General features: G+C 48.0%; 1 protein-coding gene across 3 annotated transcripts in view; it reads left to right on the forward strand.

Annotated features, from left to right (window-relative positions):
* Positions 1–310: 310 nt before the first annotated feature.
* LOC116977805 overlaps positions 311–17,428 on the forward strand; it is a 143,443-nt gene continuing 126,325 nt past the window's right edge. For all 3 annotated transcript variants that reach the window (XM_033028573.1, XM_033028574.1, XM_033028575.1), the window contains exon 1: positions 311–539. In XM_033028573.1, the coding sequence (XP_032884464.1) occupies positions 446–539 (94 nt within the window). In that variant the 5' untranslated portion in view covers positions 311–445. The remainder of the gene's footprint in view (positions 540–17,428) is intronic.

Here is a 17,428-nt window from a genome sequence, read left to right on the forward strand (position 1 = left end):
CCACATCCACCCACTACTCTGCCGCCTCCACATCCACCATCCGCCGCCACCTCCGCCACCACGATGACCGCCGCCGCCTCCACCACCAGGATGGCCGCCGCCGCCGCCTCCACCACCACCACGATGGCCGCCACTCTTCCTCTACTGCTTCTTCCTCATCTGCCGCCGCCGCCGCCGCCGCCGCCTTTGAGGGACAAGCGCGCACCCGCCGAAACCGCCGTCTGAGAGCAAACCCCTCGCGGCTTCGCGAGACTTTACCCTCTCACGTCACAAAAGCAGGGGTGAGCGTCAGAGGGCGGTCGATCGATGTGGTTCCAGGACCGCGTGCACACGGGCTCGGATTTGCACCATGGTGGCAATTGTTGAGGACACTGGGCAGCTTGCAACTGAGGAATGGATGGCGAGCAAAGTAGTTAGTTGTTAATGGACGTATACAAATAACATAATGTACGCTAAGGAGGAGCTTGATGTACGACTCGATTTTGAGGATAAAGGAGCCGGGAAGTTGACAAAAAATCAAACAAGAATCAATAACGCAGGTGAAGGTTTTACCTTGTTTTTGTTAAAAGTTTCTTGTAAACCTGGAGTTTCATCTGGATAACTGAACTATTGCACTTTTGGAGATGACATGTAAATTGAAATTGGACAGTAAATTGATATCGGCTCATTATGCAGGTGTATATCACGTAGTGCAAAATAAATAAACAGCTTAGTGATAAAGTTACAGAGAAAGTGCAGCTTTGGAAAAAAAAGTGCAAGGGCAGCAGGGGGAAAAGCTGTTCTAGAATCTGGTGGTATGTGCTTTAAGCTTTTGTATCTTCTGTCCAACAGAAGAAGCGAGACTGAGATGTGACTGGTCTTTAGTGCGGCAGCATGAAGTGCAGATATAGTCAATGGGAGGGAGGGAGTGGTGGAGGTGTTGGACTGGGTTGTGGACACAACACTTTACAATTTTTTTATGATCTTGGGCAGAGCAGTTGTCAAATCATGCTGTGATCTATCTGGAGGTTATGGTAAGTGTGGTGCTTCTGGAGAAAGTAAAGTGCCTGTCCCACTTACGTGTCCTTGGCACGCAAATTACGCGACCTCGTGGTCGTGTTGAGCCGAGATGGTCCCGCGAAGGTTGGGCGCGATTACATGCGTACGCACAGCCGTCTGGAGCGCGTGACGTCATTTGAAGATGGACACAAAGCTGGAGTAACTCAGCGGGACCGGCAGCATCTCTGGAGAGAAGCAATGGGTGACGTTTCGGGTCGAGACTCTTCTTCAGTCTGAAAAGAAGGGTCTTGACCCGAAACGCTACCCATTGCTTCTCTCCAGAGATGCTGCCGGTCCCTCTGAGTTACTCCTGCATTTTGTGTCCATCTTCAATTTTCTTGGCCCGCTCTGGGAGTAGAAGTGGGGGCGGAGCGGACGGCGACGGCCGTGAGCTCCAGGCCGAGTTCGGCGATCGTTTGCCTGCTTCTGCTGCTGTTGAAGGTAAGACGTTGCGTCGCGCCAGGGTCTTGGGCCTGTCCCACTTTGGCCGTCAGTTCCCCGACAGGCCGTTGGCGCGCAAATATTTTGTTCACTACAAAAATTTCGGAGCACCAGGCGATGTCGCGCACAACTACACACTCCTCCGCGCTTCTAAGTGGGACCGGTCCCTCGCGGCCATACGATGCCCATGCGCCTCAATGCGACCAGGAGGTCACGTAATGCGACCAGGAGGTCACCAGGCCAAATTGCAGTTGATATTTACACCTCAGAATTTGAAGCTCTCGACCATGTTTACTTCAGCCCCATTGGAACCAGACCAATTCCTTTGTTTTACTGATATCGAGGGAGAGATTGTTGTTTTTGCATCATGTTGCTAATCTCACTATTATATAGTACAATATTATATGATACGATAGAACTTTATCCCAGGAGGGAAATTGGTCTGCCAACAGTCATAAAGCACAATGAGATATATGAAATTAAAGTGACGAGTGCAAGGTCCAGGACTGGGGATGTGCAAAGATTGAGGGGTGGGGGGAAGGTGAAGAGGAAGAGCCAGTCTACACCATGATGGAAAGGGGTGGGGGGGGGGGGGAGTTGTACAGTTTAATAGCCACAGGGGAAAAAATATCTCCTGTGGCATTCTGTGCTGCATCTTGGCGAAACCAGTCTGTTGCTGAAGGTGCTCCTCGGGTTGACCAGTGTGTCATGGAGGGGGTGGGTGGGCTGTATTGTCCAAGATGCTCCCCTCCAAGACCACCTCCAATGAATCCAACTCCACTCCCAGGACGGAACCAGCCTTCCTGATCAGGGCCGGGCCCTAGGCCGATTGGACTGATTTTTCCAAATTGGTGCCGCGCCCAAGGGGGGCCCCGCGTTAATTTTCCCTATTTCATATGGAAATACAAATTCGCTTTGTTAAATAAAGATTTAAAAAAACATTCGCCATGCGGATTTTTTTACAAAACGTACATGGAATACAAGCGCTGTGCGGCCATCAGACACAAACGATGTGTTTAACTACTGTAGCACTTGTGTTAACAGCCATGTGTGTTAACAGCCAGTAGTTAACAAGTAGTTATCCAAAGCGTCATCAATGCATCGAATCACATTCCTCAGTAAATGTGTAATTGTGTTTTAGAAGAAGTATTAATGACGCTGCGTTCCTTTGAATACAATTCACGCGGCGTCATTAACACTTCTTCAAATCATAATTACATTTTACTGAGGAATGTAGATTGATGCATTAATGACACATTGAGGATTTCTTAAAACTGACCATCATGAGTGAGAACACTCTTATTGGTGAGATTCTTGGTGTGCAGGTTAGTCATTCAATGTACCTACCGACCCACGTTGTGTCTCTCCGTCTTTCGCTCTCTCCCTCCCTCTCTCTCCCAAGCGTTCTCTCTCTTGGCCTGCCAGGGACGCAGAGGTGGGTTAAAGGCCAGGTTAGAGCTAGCCCCACACAGGCTAGCGATTCCTAGCCTTTTCCTCGCCAACGTGCGCTCACTGGCAAACAAAATGGACGAACTCCGGCTAAGGATCACCTCCCACAACTGGATCAAAGACTGCAACATCCTGATCTTCACGGAAACTTGGCTCAACATCGACGTTCCTGATAGCGCCATCCGGCTAACGGGGCGTCATTTACTCCGAGCGGACAGGACAACAGACTCCGGTAAGACCAGAGGTGGGGGTCTGCATTTATGTAAATAAAGCATGGTGCACGGACTCTACCATCATCGAGAGTCACTGCTCAGCTAACCTTGAGTTCCTCTTGGTTAGATGCAGACCGTTCTATCTGCCCAGAGAGATTACCTCCACTGTTGTGACTGCAGCCTATATCCCTCCTGATGCTAATGCCAAGCTTGCAATGAAATCAGTTTGACTACCGCAAGAACAGGAGTACGGAGGATGCCATCTCAACGGCACTTCACTCCGCCCTCTCCCACCTCGACAACAGAGACACTTATGTAAGAATGCTGTTCATCGATTACAGCTCAGCATTCAACACCATTATACCATCTAAACTGATCACCAAACTCGGTAACCTGGGCATCAACCCCTCCCTCTGCAACTGGATACTGGACTTTCTAACCAACAGACCCCAGTCTGTTAGGTTAGACAAGCACACCTCTTCAACCCTCACCCTGAACACCGGCGTTCCACAGGGCTGTGTGCTGAGCCCCCTCCTCTACTCCCTCTTCACCTACGACTGCACACCTGTACATGGTACTAACACCATCATCAAGTATGCAGATGATACAAAGGTGATTGGCCTCATCAGCAACAACGATGAGTCGGCCTATAGGGAGGAGGTCCAGCTCCTAGCGGCATGGTGCGCTGACAACAACCTGGCCCTTAACTCCAAGAAGACCAAGGAGCTCATTGTAGACTTCAGGAAGTCTAGGGGCGGCATGCACACCCCCATCCACATCAACGGGACAGAGGTGGAACGTGTTTCCAGCTTCAGGTTCCTGGGGGTCAACATCTCCGATGACCTCTCTTGGACCCACAATACCTCAACTCTGGTCAAGAAGGCTCACCAGCGTCTCTTCTTCCTGAGGAGACTGAAGAAGGTCCCTCTGTCTCCTCAGATTCTGGTGAACTTCTACCGCTGCACCATCGAGAGCATCCTTACCAACTGTATCACAATATGGTATGGCAACTGCTCTGTCTCTGACAGGAAAGCACTGCAGAGGGTGGTGAAAATTGCCCAATGCAGCACCGGTTCCTCGCTCCCCTCCATTGAGTCTGTCCAAAGCAAGCGTTGTCTGCGAAGGGCGCTCAGCATCGCCAAGGACTGCTCTCACCCCAACCATGGACTGTTTACCCTCCTACCAATCGGGAGGCGCTACAGGTCTCTCCGTTGCCGAACCAGCAGGTCCAGGAACAGCTTCTTCCCTGCGGCTGTCACACTACTCAACAATGTACCTCGGTGACTGCCAAACACCCCCCCCCCCCCCCCCCCCGGACACTCCTCCCACAGGAAAAACACTATGACTGTATGCATGTAAATAGATTTATTTATTGAAATCATATTCTATGTCGCTCATCCAGGTAGATGCTAACTGCATTTTGTTGTCTCTGTACTGTACACTGCCAATGACAATTAAAGTTGAATCTGAATCTGAATCTCTCCCGTTCCCCACCTCTCTCTCTAGCTCTCTCGGCATTCCCGGAATCATTGACGTTTTGCGGTACACAAAAATGCTGCAGAGACTTAGCGGGTGAGGCAACATCTATGGAGCAAAGGAAATATGCAACGTTTCGGGTCAAAACCCTTCTTCAAACCCGGCTATTTCCTTCGCTCCATAGGTGCTGCCTCAAGCCCTGCCACACTCTGCGAGTTCACCCAAGAGCTTAAAATCTCTGTGTAGCATCTCTGTCCCTATCTTCAAATTCCCACTTTGAAATAAAATACAGTTTTCGACTTAAACATTTCGCAGGAGGATCGCGATTAGTCGATTCCCACGCATTTTCAATCATCGTTCGATTCGGTGTAATTTTCACATCTGGTTGATGTCGTTTTTTTTAAAGATACAGTACATTACAATAAATAGTTTCAAGCATACCGGTACTAAATGCACGAACATTAAGGTGGTTACTGATGTTACAAACGGTTATAAATGAATATAATTTCAAAGTGAAATAGGAGATTTCCGTGGAAAGAATATTTTACCAGAATATAAGGTGAGGTCGCTGCAAAATGCTCACTTTAAACAATACGCCGTCAACTCGGGATTGTTTCTTAGCCCTCTGACAGGTGTTTCAATCTAACCTCGTAGCTTGCTGTTAATCGATTCATAGCTATTAATTTTCATCCCTGGTCCGTATCGAACTTCTCCAAATGTAAACGCTTCAAGTTACGCTTCTTGTGTGGTGCTAACGGTGGGGGGTGGGGGGGGGGGGATGCTAGGATAAAATACCATATATTTGCATTTATATAGCGATCCTGCTAAATTTTTGTCGAAAGTTGTATTTTATTTAAAAGTGGGAATTGGAAGATAGGGACAGAGATGCTACACAGAGATTTTGATAGGAAGGAAACGTTACAGCAGCTGAGTAAAAGATTAGTCAAATGGTAGGTTCAATGAAGATTGGGCGAGGGGGATTGGGGGTGGGGGAAAAGTATCTATAGCTTGGGACTTGCCTAAATGAGTACTGAGATGGATTATCATTCCACACCAAATTTCTTAGACAATAATACCTTTTATGCAATTATCACAACATTTTGTTGGATATGGATCAACCTATGGTACATGCTCGTAAATTAGTAAAACAAATGTTCTTCTTTAAGTATTGTTGTTTCTGGGATGGGGTGACTGATAACAAATAACCTACATTCTATATTTTGTCATAATGTGGCTGAAACAATGGCATATTTTGTGATATTTATTGAGTTGGAAAGATTCAACTGAGTTTGGGCAAGATATTACCTTGCAACATTCTGTATGTCTGATAGATATTGTGAAATAGAACTCAGAAATTATGGGAGGATTACATAAAACTACAATTCAAAGGTAATGAATATACAAAGTATTCTTATTTTCATCATGAACATACAATAGTGATACAGGACACCAGGTCCTGCTACGGTAAACTCACGAGCTACTACAGTATGACTACGTGTTAAGAAGTGTCAATTTTTTACATCCTGAGTATATTTTACATGTGGACATTTTTCAACATGATGAAAAATCATCACGAGTTACCACGTTTCCCGAGTCCCTAACGTTAGCGCTAAGAAATGGCATGTTTATAACAAGAGGAATCGAATATAGGAGCAAAGAGGTCCTTCTGCAGTTGTGCAGAGTTTTAGTGAGACCGCACCTGGAGTATTGTGTGCAGTTTTGGTCCCCTAATTTGAGGAAGGACATTCTTGCTATTGAGGGAGTGCAGCGTAGATTTACAAGGTTAATTCCCGGGATGGCGGGACTGTCATATGCTGAGAGAATGGAGCAGCTGGGCTTGTACACTCTGGAGTTTAGAAGGATGAGAGGAAATCTCATTGAAACATATAAGATTTGTTAAGGGCTTGGACATGCTAGAGGCAGGAAACATGTTCCCTATGTTGGGGGAGTCCAGAACCAGGGGCCACAGTTTAAGAATAAGGGCTAAGCCATTTAGAACGGAGACGAGGAAACACTTTTTCTCACAGAGAATGGTGAGTCTGTGGAATTCTCTGCCTCAGAGGGCGGTGGAGGCAGGTTCTCTGGATGCTTTCAAGAGAGAGCTATGTAGGGCTCTTTAAAATAGCTGTCAGGGGATATGGGGAGAAGGCAGGAACGGGGTACTGATTGTGGATGATCAGCCATAATCACATGGAATGGCGGTGCTGGCTCGAAGGGCCAAATGACCTGCTCCTGAGCCTATTGTTTATTGTCTATTGAAACGTCCCGAGCTCCGACGTACCCGCTACGTTCATTCTACGTGTTTACCACGAGTTTTGATTTTTTTTAAACTTGGGAGAGCTCTTGGGTGATCTCGCACAGTGGGACAGGGCTTCACACCCGCTGAGTTTCTCCAGCATTTTTGTCTACCTTCGATTTTCCGGTATCTACAGTTCCTTCTTAGACGTTTTGCGGTGATGGCTGCATCTGCGGTTCCTTTCTGTTGGGGGGGGGGGGGGGAAAGAGTCCTGACCCGTGGCGGCTCCTCCACGTGATCTGTTCCCACCGCGGGTGCTGCCTTGCCTGCTGAGTTCCTCTAGCACTATGTTTTTTGTTTGGCTCTGAAGTTGAAGGTGGATCCCCCTGTGTCTACCTTCAACTCCCTGTCTGGTGGCTCAGCGGGACGGGCAGGGGCTCTGGGGAGAGGGTTGCGGTTCTGGTCGTGATCCTTCTTCAGACAATCACAAGTACTCACACCGACGAGAGTTCAGTTCAGTCTGAAGAATGGTCTTCTCTCCGTGGTCGCTGCGCTGCCTGTCCTGCTGAGCTACTCCAGCTTTTGTCTATCTTCAATGTACCTGCATCTTGGAGACCGAAGGTTATGTTGTTAGCCAAGAAAGATAGACTTTGTTATCCCTCAGTACAGCAACATCAAGAATTATGTTGCTGTACTGAGGTATAGCCAAGTCTATCCCTCATTGCTAGCAGCTGATGGGAAGCGGCTGTAAAGTGGGAAGCGGCTGAAAAAGGACAGCGCTGCAGGGGGGGGGGTTCCTTTCACAGCGTGTGGGTAGTCTGTCTAGGGGTAAAGTTGCGGGGAGGGCGGGGGGGTTGAGAAGGAGGGGCTCGACCGGGGATCATCCAGCTCAAGAGCGGGTCAGCGGGCGATGGATAACAGGCAAGCGGGCGGTGGAGCTTACTCCATATGTCAGTGCGAGTAACCTCAATTGATCCCTTGTTCGCGCTGACACAGGAGTAAGCTCCACCGCCCGCTGTGATGTTATCCATCACCCGCTGACCCACTCCGCTCTGTGATCTTTGCTCTTGAGCTGGTCCCCTCACTGCTCAGACGGAGAGCACTGCCAGAGGTGAGCGGGCCGGCAGAAGGCGCTGAGATGCAGTCGGTTCCGCTGGCCGGTGATGGAGGCCACTCATAGCCATGTGAGCGGCCTCCATCACCGGCCAGCGGAACCCACTGCCATCTCAGCACTTTCTGCCGGCCCGCTTACCTCTGTTCTGTATCAGTTTCGTTTTTGGGGTGAGGTTCCTGGGGAAGGGGTCCCTTCATAGCCAAACCATCCCAGGACCCCGACAATCCTTTCAGGTTGAGACATAGGTTCACTTGCACCTCCTCCTACCACATCTTCTCTATCTATTGTTCTTGTTGTGAGCTCCTAGATATCAGCGAGACCAAACGTTGATTCGGCAATTGTTTTGCTGAACATTTCTTCCTTGACCAACGTGATATCCCGGTTGCCAAACATTTTAACTCTCCTTCCCACTCCCATACTGACCTTTCTATCTTGGGCTCCTGCTCAGTCATAGTGAGGCCACATGCCAATTGGAGGAGCAGCACCTCATATTTCTATTAGGCTGCTTACAACCCAGTGGTATGAATGTTAATTAATCTAATTTTAAGTAGCCCCTGCATTTCCACTCTTCTTCTCCCTCCCCCCCCCTTCCCCAGATGTCCTACTAGTTCTACTGATCACATCCCTATATCCCTTCGCTATCACCCCTTCCCAAGCCAACAGTGGGCCATTGTGGGCTCTACCTTTCCTTGGTCATCTGTTGCCAGCCCTGATTTGTTCTGGCCTATCACTAAACTAAACTAAACTAGACCCGCTGAGTTGCTTCAGCACTTTGTGTCTGTCTTCTGTATAAATCAGCATCTGTAGCTCCTTCCTGTACAATGTTCTTCAGTCTGATCATTTCATTCTCTATATATTGTGGAATATTAAATTGATGCATTTTATGGTTTATGCATTATAACAATGTATTTTGAGAGAATGACCTGTAAAATTATCCTGCAAATTATAAAAGCCTGAAGCACGGCACTAGTCACAGGCCTCCAGTCTGAGAAGCAACTGTCCACCATCACCCTCTGCTTCCTTCCATGAAGCCAATATTCTATCCATTCTGTACAGATGATGTATTGGGTTGGGATGTTTCTTCAGACGAGGAAAATGAAGTGTAGAGCATGGACCCAAATGGAAAACTGTGGTGAGAAAGGACGAATGGGGTGTAGGTACGTGAGATTCTCGTTAGGCCTGAACTCAAGTTGCTGGAAGCCCATGATAGTGGCAAAGGCAACTGCTGAGGAAGGGCACATGGCTGTGGTAGCGAGACTGGGTCAGAACATGGGTAAAAAGCAAAGGAGACATAGGAATCACAAAGGAGGGGTTGTGAGAGAGGGCTTCAGAACTCCTGTCAGAGAGAGAACTTCTTGAAGTAGGCATACCTGCTGAATTCCTCCAGCACTTTTTTGCTGAGTAGGGAGGGGTGAATGGAAGAGGAGAAAAGATCTGGGTGACAAGGGGGCAGGAGGAATTTTAAGAAAGCAATGGGGTTGGTTTGGTGGGGTTGGGGGCTGTATAGATGAGTATGGGGTGGTTTACCTGAGATTCAATAGTTCTGTGTTCATGCTGGTGGGTTGTAGGTTACTCTAGTGGAATATGAGATGCTGTTCATCCAGTTTGTGTGGCCTCACTTTGGCACTCACTTTGATTTCCTTAGATCCATCACAGAATGCTCAAAGTCTCTGTTAACTTTTCATTTGAAAGTTGATGACTCTTACAATGCAGCATTTGGTCTGTACTGTACTGGAGATGAAGGTCACCTCTTATGATTAAGAAGCCTTGATGTTGTGGTCAATGCCTAATTATAAACTTCTGGAGGTTCCCAGAAATGCCTATTCAGAAAATTGCTCCAATTTGTAGAATTCTCTGGGTAATTTTGGAACTTTTGGAATCTTTTCTGGTGAGGCAAAACAATCCCCACCAAGATAACAACTTTGTCCATAATCTGTAAAGGGCCTGTCCCACTTAGGCGATTTTTTAGGCAACTGTCATAGTCGTAGCAGGTCGCTGAAAAAACGGTTACTGGACACCCGTACGACATAAAATTTGCAATTGTCTACAAAAGAATCATCACTTTATTAACAAGAGAAAAAAACAAAATCAGGCGAAAAAAAATTCAACTTGTTGAAAATCCAGCGATGACCAGAAAGACGCTACGACTCTTTGGGCGACTGAGGAGACTACTCACGACCAATAGCCGAAGAGGAGACTACTCACGACCAATAGCCGAAGTGGGACAGGCCCTTAACATTTTTTCTGAAATGTGTGCAACTCCGTCCTGTATGATTAGAACTCCACTTTGCAATTAAAATATAGAGATGACCAATTTTCAATCCAGTGTTCATTGAAACATAGCTCTCTTCGAAAGTACAGTGCCCTCCATAATGTTTGGGACAGACCCATCATTTATTTATTTGCCTCTGTACTCCACAATTTCAGATTTGTAATAGAAAAAATCACATGTGGTTGGTTATATTGCAAATTATCAGATTTTAATAAAGGCCATTTTTATACATTTTAGTTTCACCATTGTAAAGACCTCAAACAAACACAAGCATCTTTATTGTTCAGGTCATCAACTACACAGCAGGTCATCACACGTTCACACTGCTACTCAGACTGGCAAGTAGTGGGCAGGATCTTACACTATGAATGTTACAATTAGGCGGGGTTATAATTACTAAGCATTCTAATTGGCTAACATGCTACAGCCAATGCTACATCTCTTCTATAAATGAAAAGTAGATATAGCGTTATCACTACGATGAGTAAATAAATTGTTAAATGCAAAATGCCACATCAAAGAATAATAAGGTTAAACATAGTCGCCGTATCTAACAGGCGGCTTATTAACCCGCCCGGTCCGCGTACGGTAGGGGGCTGCCTCATCAACCTTTTCCTCCGAAAAGTTAAGGGCACGTCTGGGTGAGCCAACAGGGCTCTGGGGAGACGCCGTAGGGGACGACCTTCGCAGGGGTACAGGTGAACCGGGTACAAGGGAGGGTGAGGGTGTAGACCGATGCAGGGATTGGCGGGGGATGGCAGCAGCAGGCATTGGAGCGACTGGAACAGCGATCACTTTAAAGTTCAGTGGAGGGGCGTCAGGACCCTGGAGCGCCAGACGTCGTTCCTTCACTGGAAGCATGTGTTGATGGTTGCATCTGTAGATGGTGCCGCTGACATTGACAAGGTAGGATTGTGGCTCTTTCACGGGGCCATGGATGAACCCCAATTTGGTATGTCCTTTGTTCGTCTGTAAACGAACCACTTGGCCTTGGATCAGTGGCTTAAGGGACTTGCTGGTTTTGTCATAGGCACATTTCTGCGCGTCTCAATTGGAATGTACGCGTGTTTGAATTGCAGCGGGGCAGAGCACTTTAGGCTTTAGGTGATCCTGAGTCACTGGCAGTGGAGGTCTTGTCCGTCGGGACATCAGTTGTTGGGCTGGAGAGCCTAAAGCACTGACTCTGGCAATATTCCTCAGGTTCAACAGGTCTAGGTAGACATCAGATTTTGCCAGGAAGGAGCGTTCCATAAGTTATTTAGCGCTACGAACAGCGCGTTCGGCAAGTCCGTTGGATCAGCCATGATCAACCATGATCACAATGAATGGCGGTGTTGGCTCGAAGGGCATTAAGGCCTCCTCCTGCACCTATTTTCTATGTTTCTATGGACTGTAGGTACTCTGGGCTGCTGATGACATGTTTAAAGTTCCAGCGTTTGGCAAAGTCCTTGAACATTTGGCTGGAGAATTGTGTCCTGTTGTCAATCTGAAGGCGGGCTGGATTGCCATGTACGGACCATACAGTCACCCCGATCGTACGTGACCCTCACCGCGTCCCGCATGGTGCGCGTGAGCAAATACACAATGAACTGAAACGTATGGTCTCCATCGGGGTCCAGAACACTAACGGATACCGAACAGCGCAATGTCCAGATAGAAAAAGAGCTGCTTGCCATGGTTTTTGCCTGCTCCAAATTCAAAGACTTCATTTTTGGCAAAACCTTCACGGTGGAAACTGATCATCAATCTCTGGTTACAATCCTGAGCAAGCCTATCCACGCTGCCCCAGCAAGGCTTCAACGCATGATGATGCAGCTTCAACAGTTCGACTTCTACATTGTCTACAAAAAAGGTAAAGACATACACATCGCAGACACACTATCCTGGGAACCACGCGCCACCAGCGAACAACATCCTTACGAATGTGAGGAATTCTCCGTTCTAAAGGTTTCCTTCGTTCCAACTGACCGCCTGCGCCGCCTCGCTGAACGCACTGCCATGGATAAAACCTCCCAGCTGCTAACTTCTGTCATTAAAGGCGGCTGGCCAAACAAACAATCCAACACCCCCACTGAACTGAAACCCTACTTTCTGGTATGTGACGAACTGGTACTACAGGACGCAGTGATCGTAAAGGGTCACAAGACGGTCACCCCCCCATCCCTACGTAAAGAGTATTACAAGGAGATCCACGAGTTTGCCGAGTTGGTTGTCAAACAAGTCTTTGTAGTTGGATAGCACCTTTTTGGTGGTCCCTCTGTCAAACAGTTTGTGAACAGCACACCCGAAATAGACCAAACCCAGGTCATGGCACGCATCGATGCCTAGCAGGGTTTCAGAACTGGGCTGAACGATGTAAAATAGCAAGTCCTTGGTCTGTACATTGATGGTGCATTTGAAATCGGCTTTGCCCAGTGGGTGAAGAATTTCCCCTCTGTAAGCATGTAAAGTGGAGGAGTCTTTTCTCATGCGCTCAGTGGTTCTGATCTTGTTGAACACTTTGACGTTGACGTTTGACGTTGACATGACGTTCACGCGGGCACCACTATCGACCTTGGCGATCAGTGGTTTGTTGTTGACCATCATGGTCACAGCAGGATCATGCGTGTGGTGCGCAGGTTTAGGGAAAGTACAGTAGGCTCGGTTTCTGAGCTATCAGAGTCGTTCCGTGGTAAGATTCGTCTTGTTCATGAGAATCTGAATATGACGGGTCTTGTTGAATCAGGTGCAGCTTCGACCTTGGAGCTGTACTCCCACTAGACCAACAACAATTAGCAAAGTGGTTGGGTTTTTTTCAATTATGACATACTTTCCCATGGGCTATGCAAAATTGGCGCCCCCTGGGGTGGAAATAGTTACAGTTTGTGCACCTCATGTTAGGCATGTTCTGAACCTTGCTGGATGTATTAAGAAATCTTTGCGGAGAGTAACTAGCCATATTCAAGTTGAGTTGGTGATTAGCATTCGCGCTATCATAATCAGCCAGCCATCCGACAAGCATTAATAGCCTGATCTAAAGTCAGGTCTGCATTTCGTAATAGTTCAGCTCGCAGCTTTCGGTCACTCATTCCTCCCACAATTTTATCTCTAACAAGCTCATTTGTTATCTCACCAAATCTGCATCGAAAACTGATGTGTCTCAGGTCGCTGATGAATTGTTCCACAGGTCCATGCTAACATGCTATAGCCAATGCTACAACCATGAAGAAATTACAGCTGTGTTTATACATCATTCCCCCCATTTCAGGGCACCATAATGTTTGGGACACCATGCCCCTTCATGCAGGTATAAGAGAGCTCTCAGCACCTAGTCTTTCCTCCAGTCTCTCCATCACCTTTGGAAACTTTCATTGCTGTTTATCAACCAACATGAGTACCAAAGTCATGCCAATGAAAGTCAAAGAAGCCATTATGAGACTGAGAAACAAGAATAAAACTTAGAGATATCAGCCAAACATTTGGCTTACCAAAATAAACTGTTTGGAACATCATTGAGAAGAAAAAGAGCACTGGTGAGCTTACTAATCGCAAAGGGACTGGCAGGCCAAGGAAGACCTCCACAGCTGAAGACAGAAGAATTCTCTATAAACACCTGTCCAACAGATCAGAAATACTCTTCATGAGTCAGGTGTGGATTTGTCAAAGACCACTGTCCGCAGAAGACTGTATGAACAGAAATACAAAGGCTACACTGCAAGATGCAAACCACTGGTTAGCCGCAAAAATAGAATGGCCAGGTTACAGTTTGCCAAGAAGTATTTAAAAGAGCAACCACAGTTTTGGAAAAAGATCTTGTGGACAGATGAGATGAAGATTAACTTAAATCAGAGTGATGGCAAGCACAAAGTATGTAGGAGAGAAGGAACTGCCCAAGATCCAAAGCATACTACCTCATCTGTGAAACACGGCGGTGGGGGTGTTATTGTCTGGGCATGTATGGCTGCTGAAGGTACTGGCTCACTTATCTTCATTGATGATACAACTGCTGATGGTAGAAGCATGAATTCTGAAGTGTATGGACACATCCTATCTGCTCAAGTTCAAACAAATGCCTCAAAACTCATTGGCCGGTGGTTCATTCGACAGCAAGACAATGATCCCAAACATACTGCTAAAGCAATAAAGGAATTTTTGAAAGCTACAAAATGGTAAATTCTTGAGTGGCCAAGTCAATCACCCGATCTGAACACAATTGAACATGCCTTTTGTACAATTCTACAAGCCGAGTCTATCCAGTCTTCAGGACTTTCATATGAAGAAAGACTGGATAGACTCGGCTTGTACTCGCTAGAATTTAGAAGATTGAGGGGGGATCTTATAGAAACTTACAAAATGCTTAAGGGGTTAGACAGGCTAGATGCAGGAAGATTGTTCCCGATGTTGGGGAAGTACAGAACAACGGGTCACAGTTTAAGGATAAGGGGGAAATCTTTTGGGACCGAGATGAGAAAAACATTTTTCACACACAGAGTGGTGAATCTCTGGAATTCTCTGCCACAGAAAGTAATTGAGGCCAGTTCATTGGCTATATTTAAGAGGGATGTGGCCCTTGTGGCTAAAGAGATCAGGGGGTATGGAGAGAAGGCAGGTACAGGATACTGAGTTGGATGATCAGCCATGATCATGTTGAATGGCGGTGCAGGCTCGAAGGGCCGAATGGCCTACTCCTGCACCTATTTTCTATGTTTCTATGTTTATATGCTGAAGAGAAATCTGAAGGGGACTAGCCCCCAAAACAAGCATAAGATAAAGATGGCTGCAATACAGGCCTGTCAGAGCATCACCAGAGAAGACACCCAGCAACTGGTGATGTCCATGAATCGCAGACTTCAAGCAGTCATTGCATGCAAAGGATATGCAACAAAATACTAAACATGACTATATTGATTTACATGACATTGCTGAGTCCCAAGCATTATGGTGCCCTGAAATTGGGGGACTACAATACAATACAATATTTTATTACATGTCATTTGAACCTCAGTGAGGCTCAAACGAAACTCGGTTTCCACAGCCATACAAACAAAGACAATTCCTACAAGACATACAAACAATTCAATTTACACAAACATCCATCACAGTGAATCTCCTCCTCACTGTGATGGAAGGCAAAGTCTTTTCTCTTCCCTGCACCATTTCTCTCCCGGTGTCGAAGCCCAGGCGGGCGATGGTAAGTCCCACGGCCATTTAAGGCCGCGCCGGGCGATGTACGGCCCTGCTCCAGGCCTAAAAGTCACAAGGTTGGAGCCCCCGGCGGGCGCTGGAATGTCCCGCGGCCATTAAAGCCGCGCCGGGCGATGTACGGCCCCGCTCCGGGTCGTTCCAACCCCGTGACACAGGCGGGAGAAGTCGCGTTGCGGGAGCTCCGAAAAGCGGTCTCCACCCGGACCCGCGAGCTCCCGATATTCCAATCCACCGGACCTGCGGTTGCAGCTGGAGCCTCCGGGGTCGGTGGTGAGTCTGCAGCACCGTAGGCTCTGCGACTTGAGCCCCCCAGGTCGTTCCGGCTGGAGGCCGCTCCACGGTGCTAGGCCCCAACGACAACGGAGACCCAACAGGGAAAAGGTTGGGTCTCCCGTGCAGAATTTTTAAAAAGTTTCCCCCTCCCCCCCCCGCCCCCCACATATACACAGTTAAAAACAGTGTTAAAAAACACGGACAACTACATTTAACTAGACAAAAAATTAAAAAAAGACAGACAAGCTGTATGGGCTGCTGCGACGTGAGTCGCGCCGCCACAGGGGAAAAAAACTATGTATGAACACAGCTGTACTTTCTACATGGCGAAACCAAAATGTATAAAAAATGGCCTTTATTAAAATCTGACAATGTGCACTTGAACCACATGTGATTTTTTTATATTACAAATCTCAAATTGTGGAGCACAGTGGCAAATAAAGAAATGATGGGTCTTTGTCCAAAACATTATGGAGGGCGCTGTAATTGAAGCAGATTAAGCAATGCTACTTAGTTGCATCTTGCTGTGTTCATGGTTACCATGTTTGTATTCCAGTTTTTTTTAGATCTGGCTACTACAGAGTTAAAAATTAATGTCCATCCCTAAGTGGATTTTAACTGAGTGCCTTGCCAGTCCATTTTAGAGAGCATTTACTTTCAGGATTTTAAACAACAGTCAGTGGCATTGTGGTTATCATTGATAATTACAAGTTTGCTGTTTAAGTGTCTCCCAAGAATGGGAAATATAAGGACAATTCCCCTACCTGTTTCAAGGCTGCTCACTCGGAGCAGTCTTGTATCCATTTCGTACAGCCGACAGGAACTTCTGGACTTCGGTTCCTGCGGCTGCAACAACTTTCTGGGCGATCTCCGTCTTCCTCCTGAGCTCGTCAGAGCAACGGAGCACCCGACCCGCGGGGCTGAAGACCGCCAGCGGAGCCCCGGGGCTGGAGAAAGCCACCCGACCCGCGGGGCTGGAGAACGCCAGGTGAGCCCCGGGGCTGGAGACCTCAGCAGAGCCGCGGGGCTGAAGACCGCCAGCGGACCCGCGGGCTGTAGACCGCCAGCAGAGCCGCGGGGCTGTAGACCGCCAGCAGAGCCGCGGGGCTGAAGACTGCCAGCGGACCCGCGGGGCTGGAGAAAGCCAGCGGATCCGCGGGGCTGGAGAAAGCCAGCGGATCCGCGGGGCTGGAGAAAGCCAGTAGAGCCGCGGGGCTGGAGAACGCCAGCAGAGCCGCGGGGCTGGAGAACGCCAGCAGAGCCGCGGGACTGGAGAACGGCAGCAGAGCCGCGGGGCTGGAGACCGCCACCGGAGACACGGAGCAACGGAGCGGCAGAACACCAGCGCGCACCAAGCCAGCTCGGCCGACCGGAAGCACCAACAGATGGCGACGCGTACGAAAGCACCGCCGGGGACGCAGAGGTGGGTTAAAGGCCAGGTTAGAGCTAGCCCCACACAGACTAGCGATTCCTAGCCTTTTCCTCGCCAACGTGCGCTCACTGGCAAACAAAATGGACGAACTCCGGCTAAGGATCACCTCCCACAACTGGACCAAAGACTGCAACATCCTGATCTTCACGGAAACTTGGCTCAACATCGATGTTCCTGATAGCGCCATCCAGCTAACGGGGCGTCATTTACTCCGAGCGGACAGGACAACAGACCAGAGGTGAGGGTCTGTGCATTTATGTAAATAAAGCATGGTGCACGGACTCCACCATCATCGAGAGTC

Source organism: Amblyraja radiata, chromosome 10, assembly GCF_010909765.2.
Source record: "Amblyraja radiata isolate CabotCenter1 chromosome 10, sAmbRad1.1.pri, whole genome shotgun sequence".
Taxonomy (NCBI): domain Eukaryota; kingdom Metazoa; phylum Chordata; class Chondrichthyes; order Rajiformes; family Rajidae; genus Amblyraja; species Amblyraja radiata.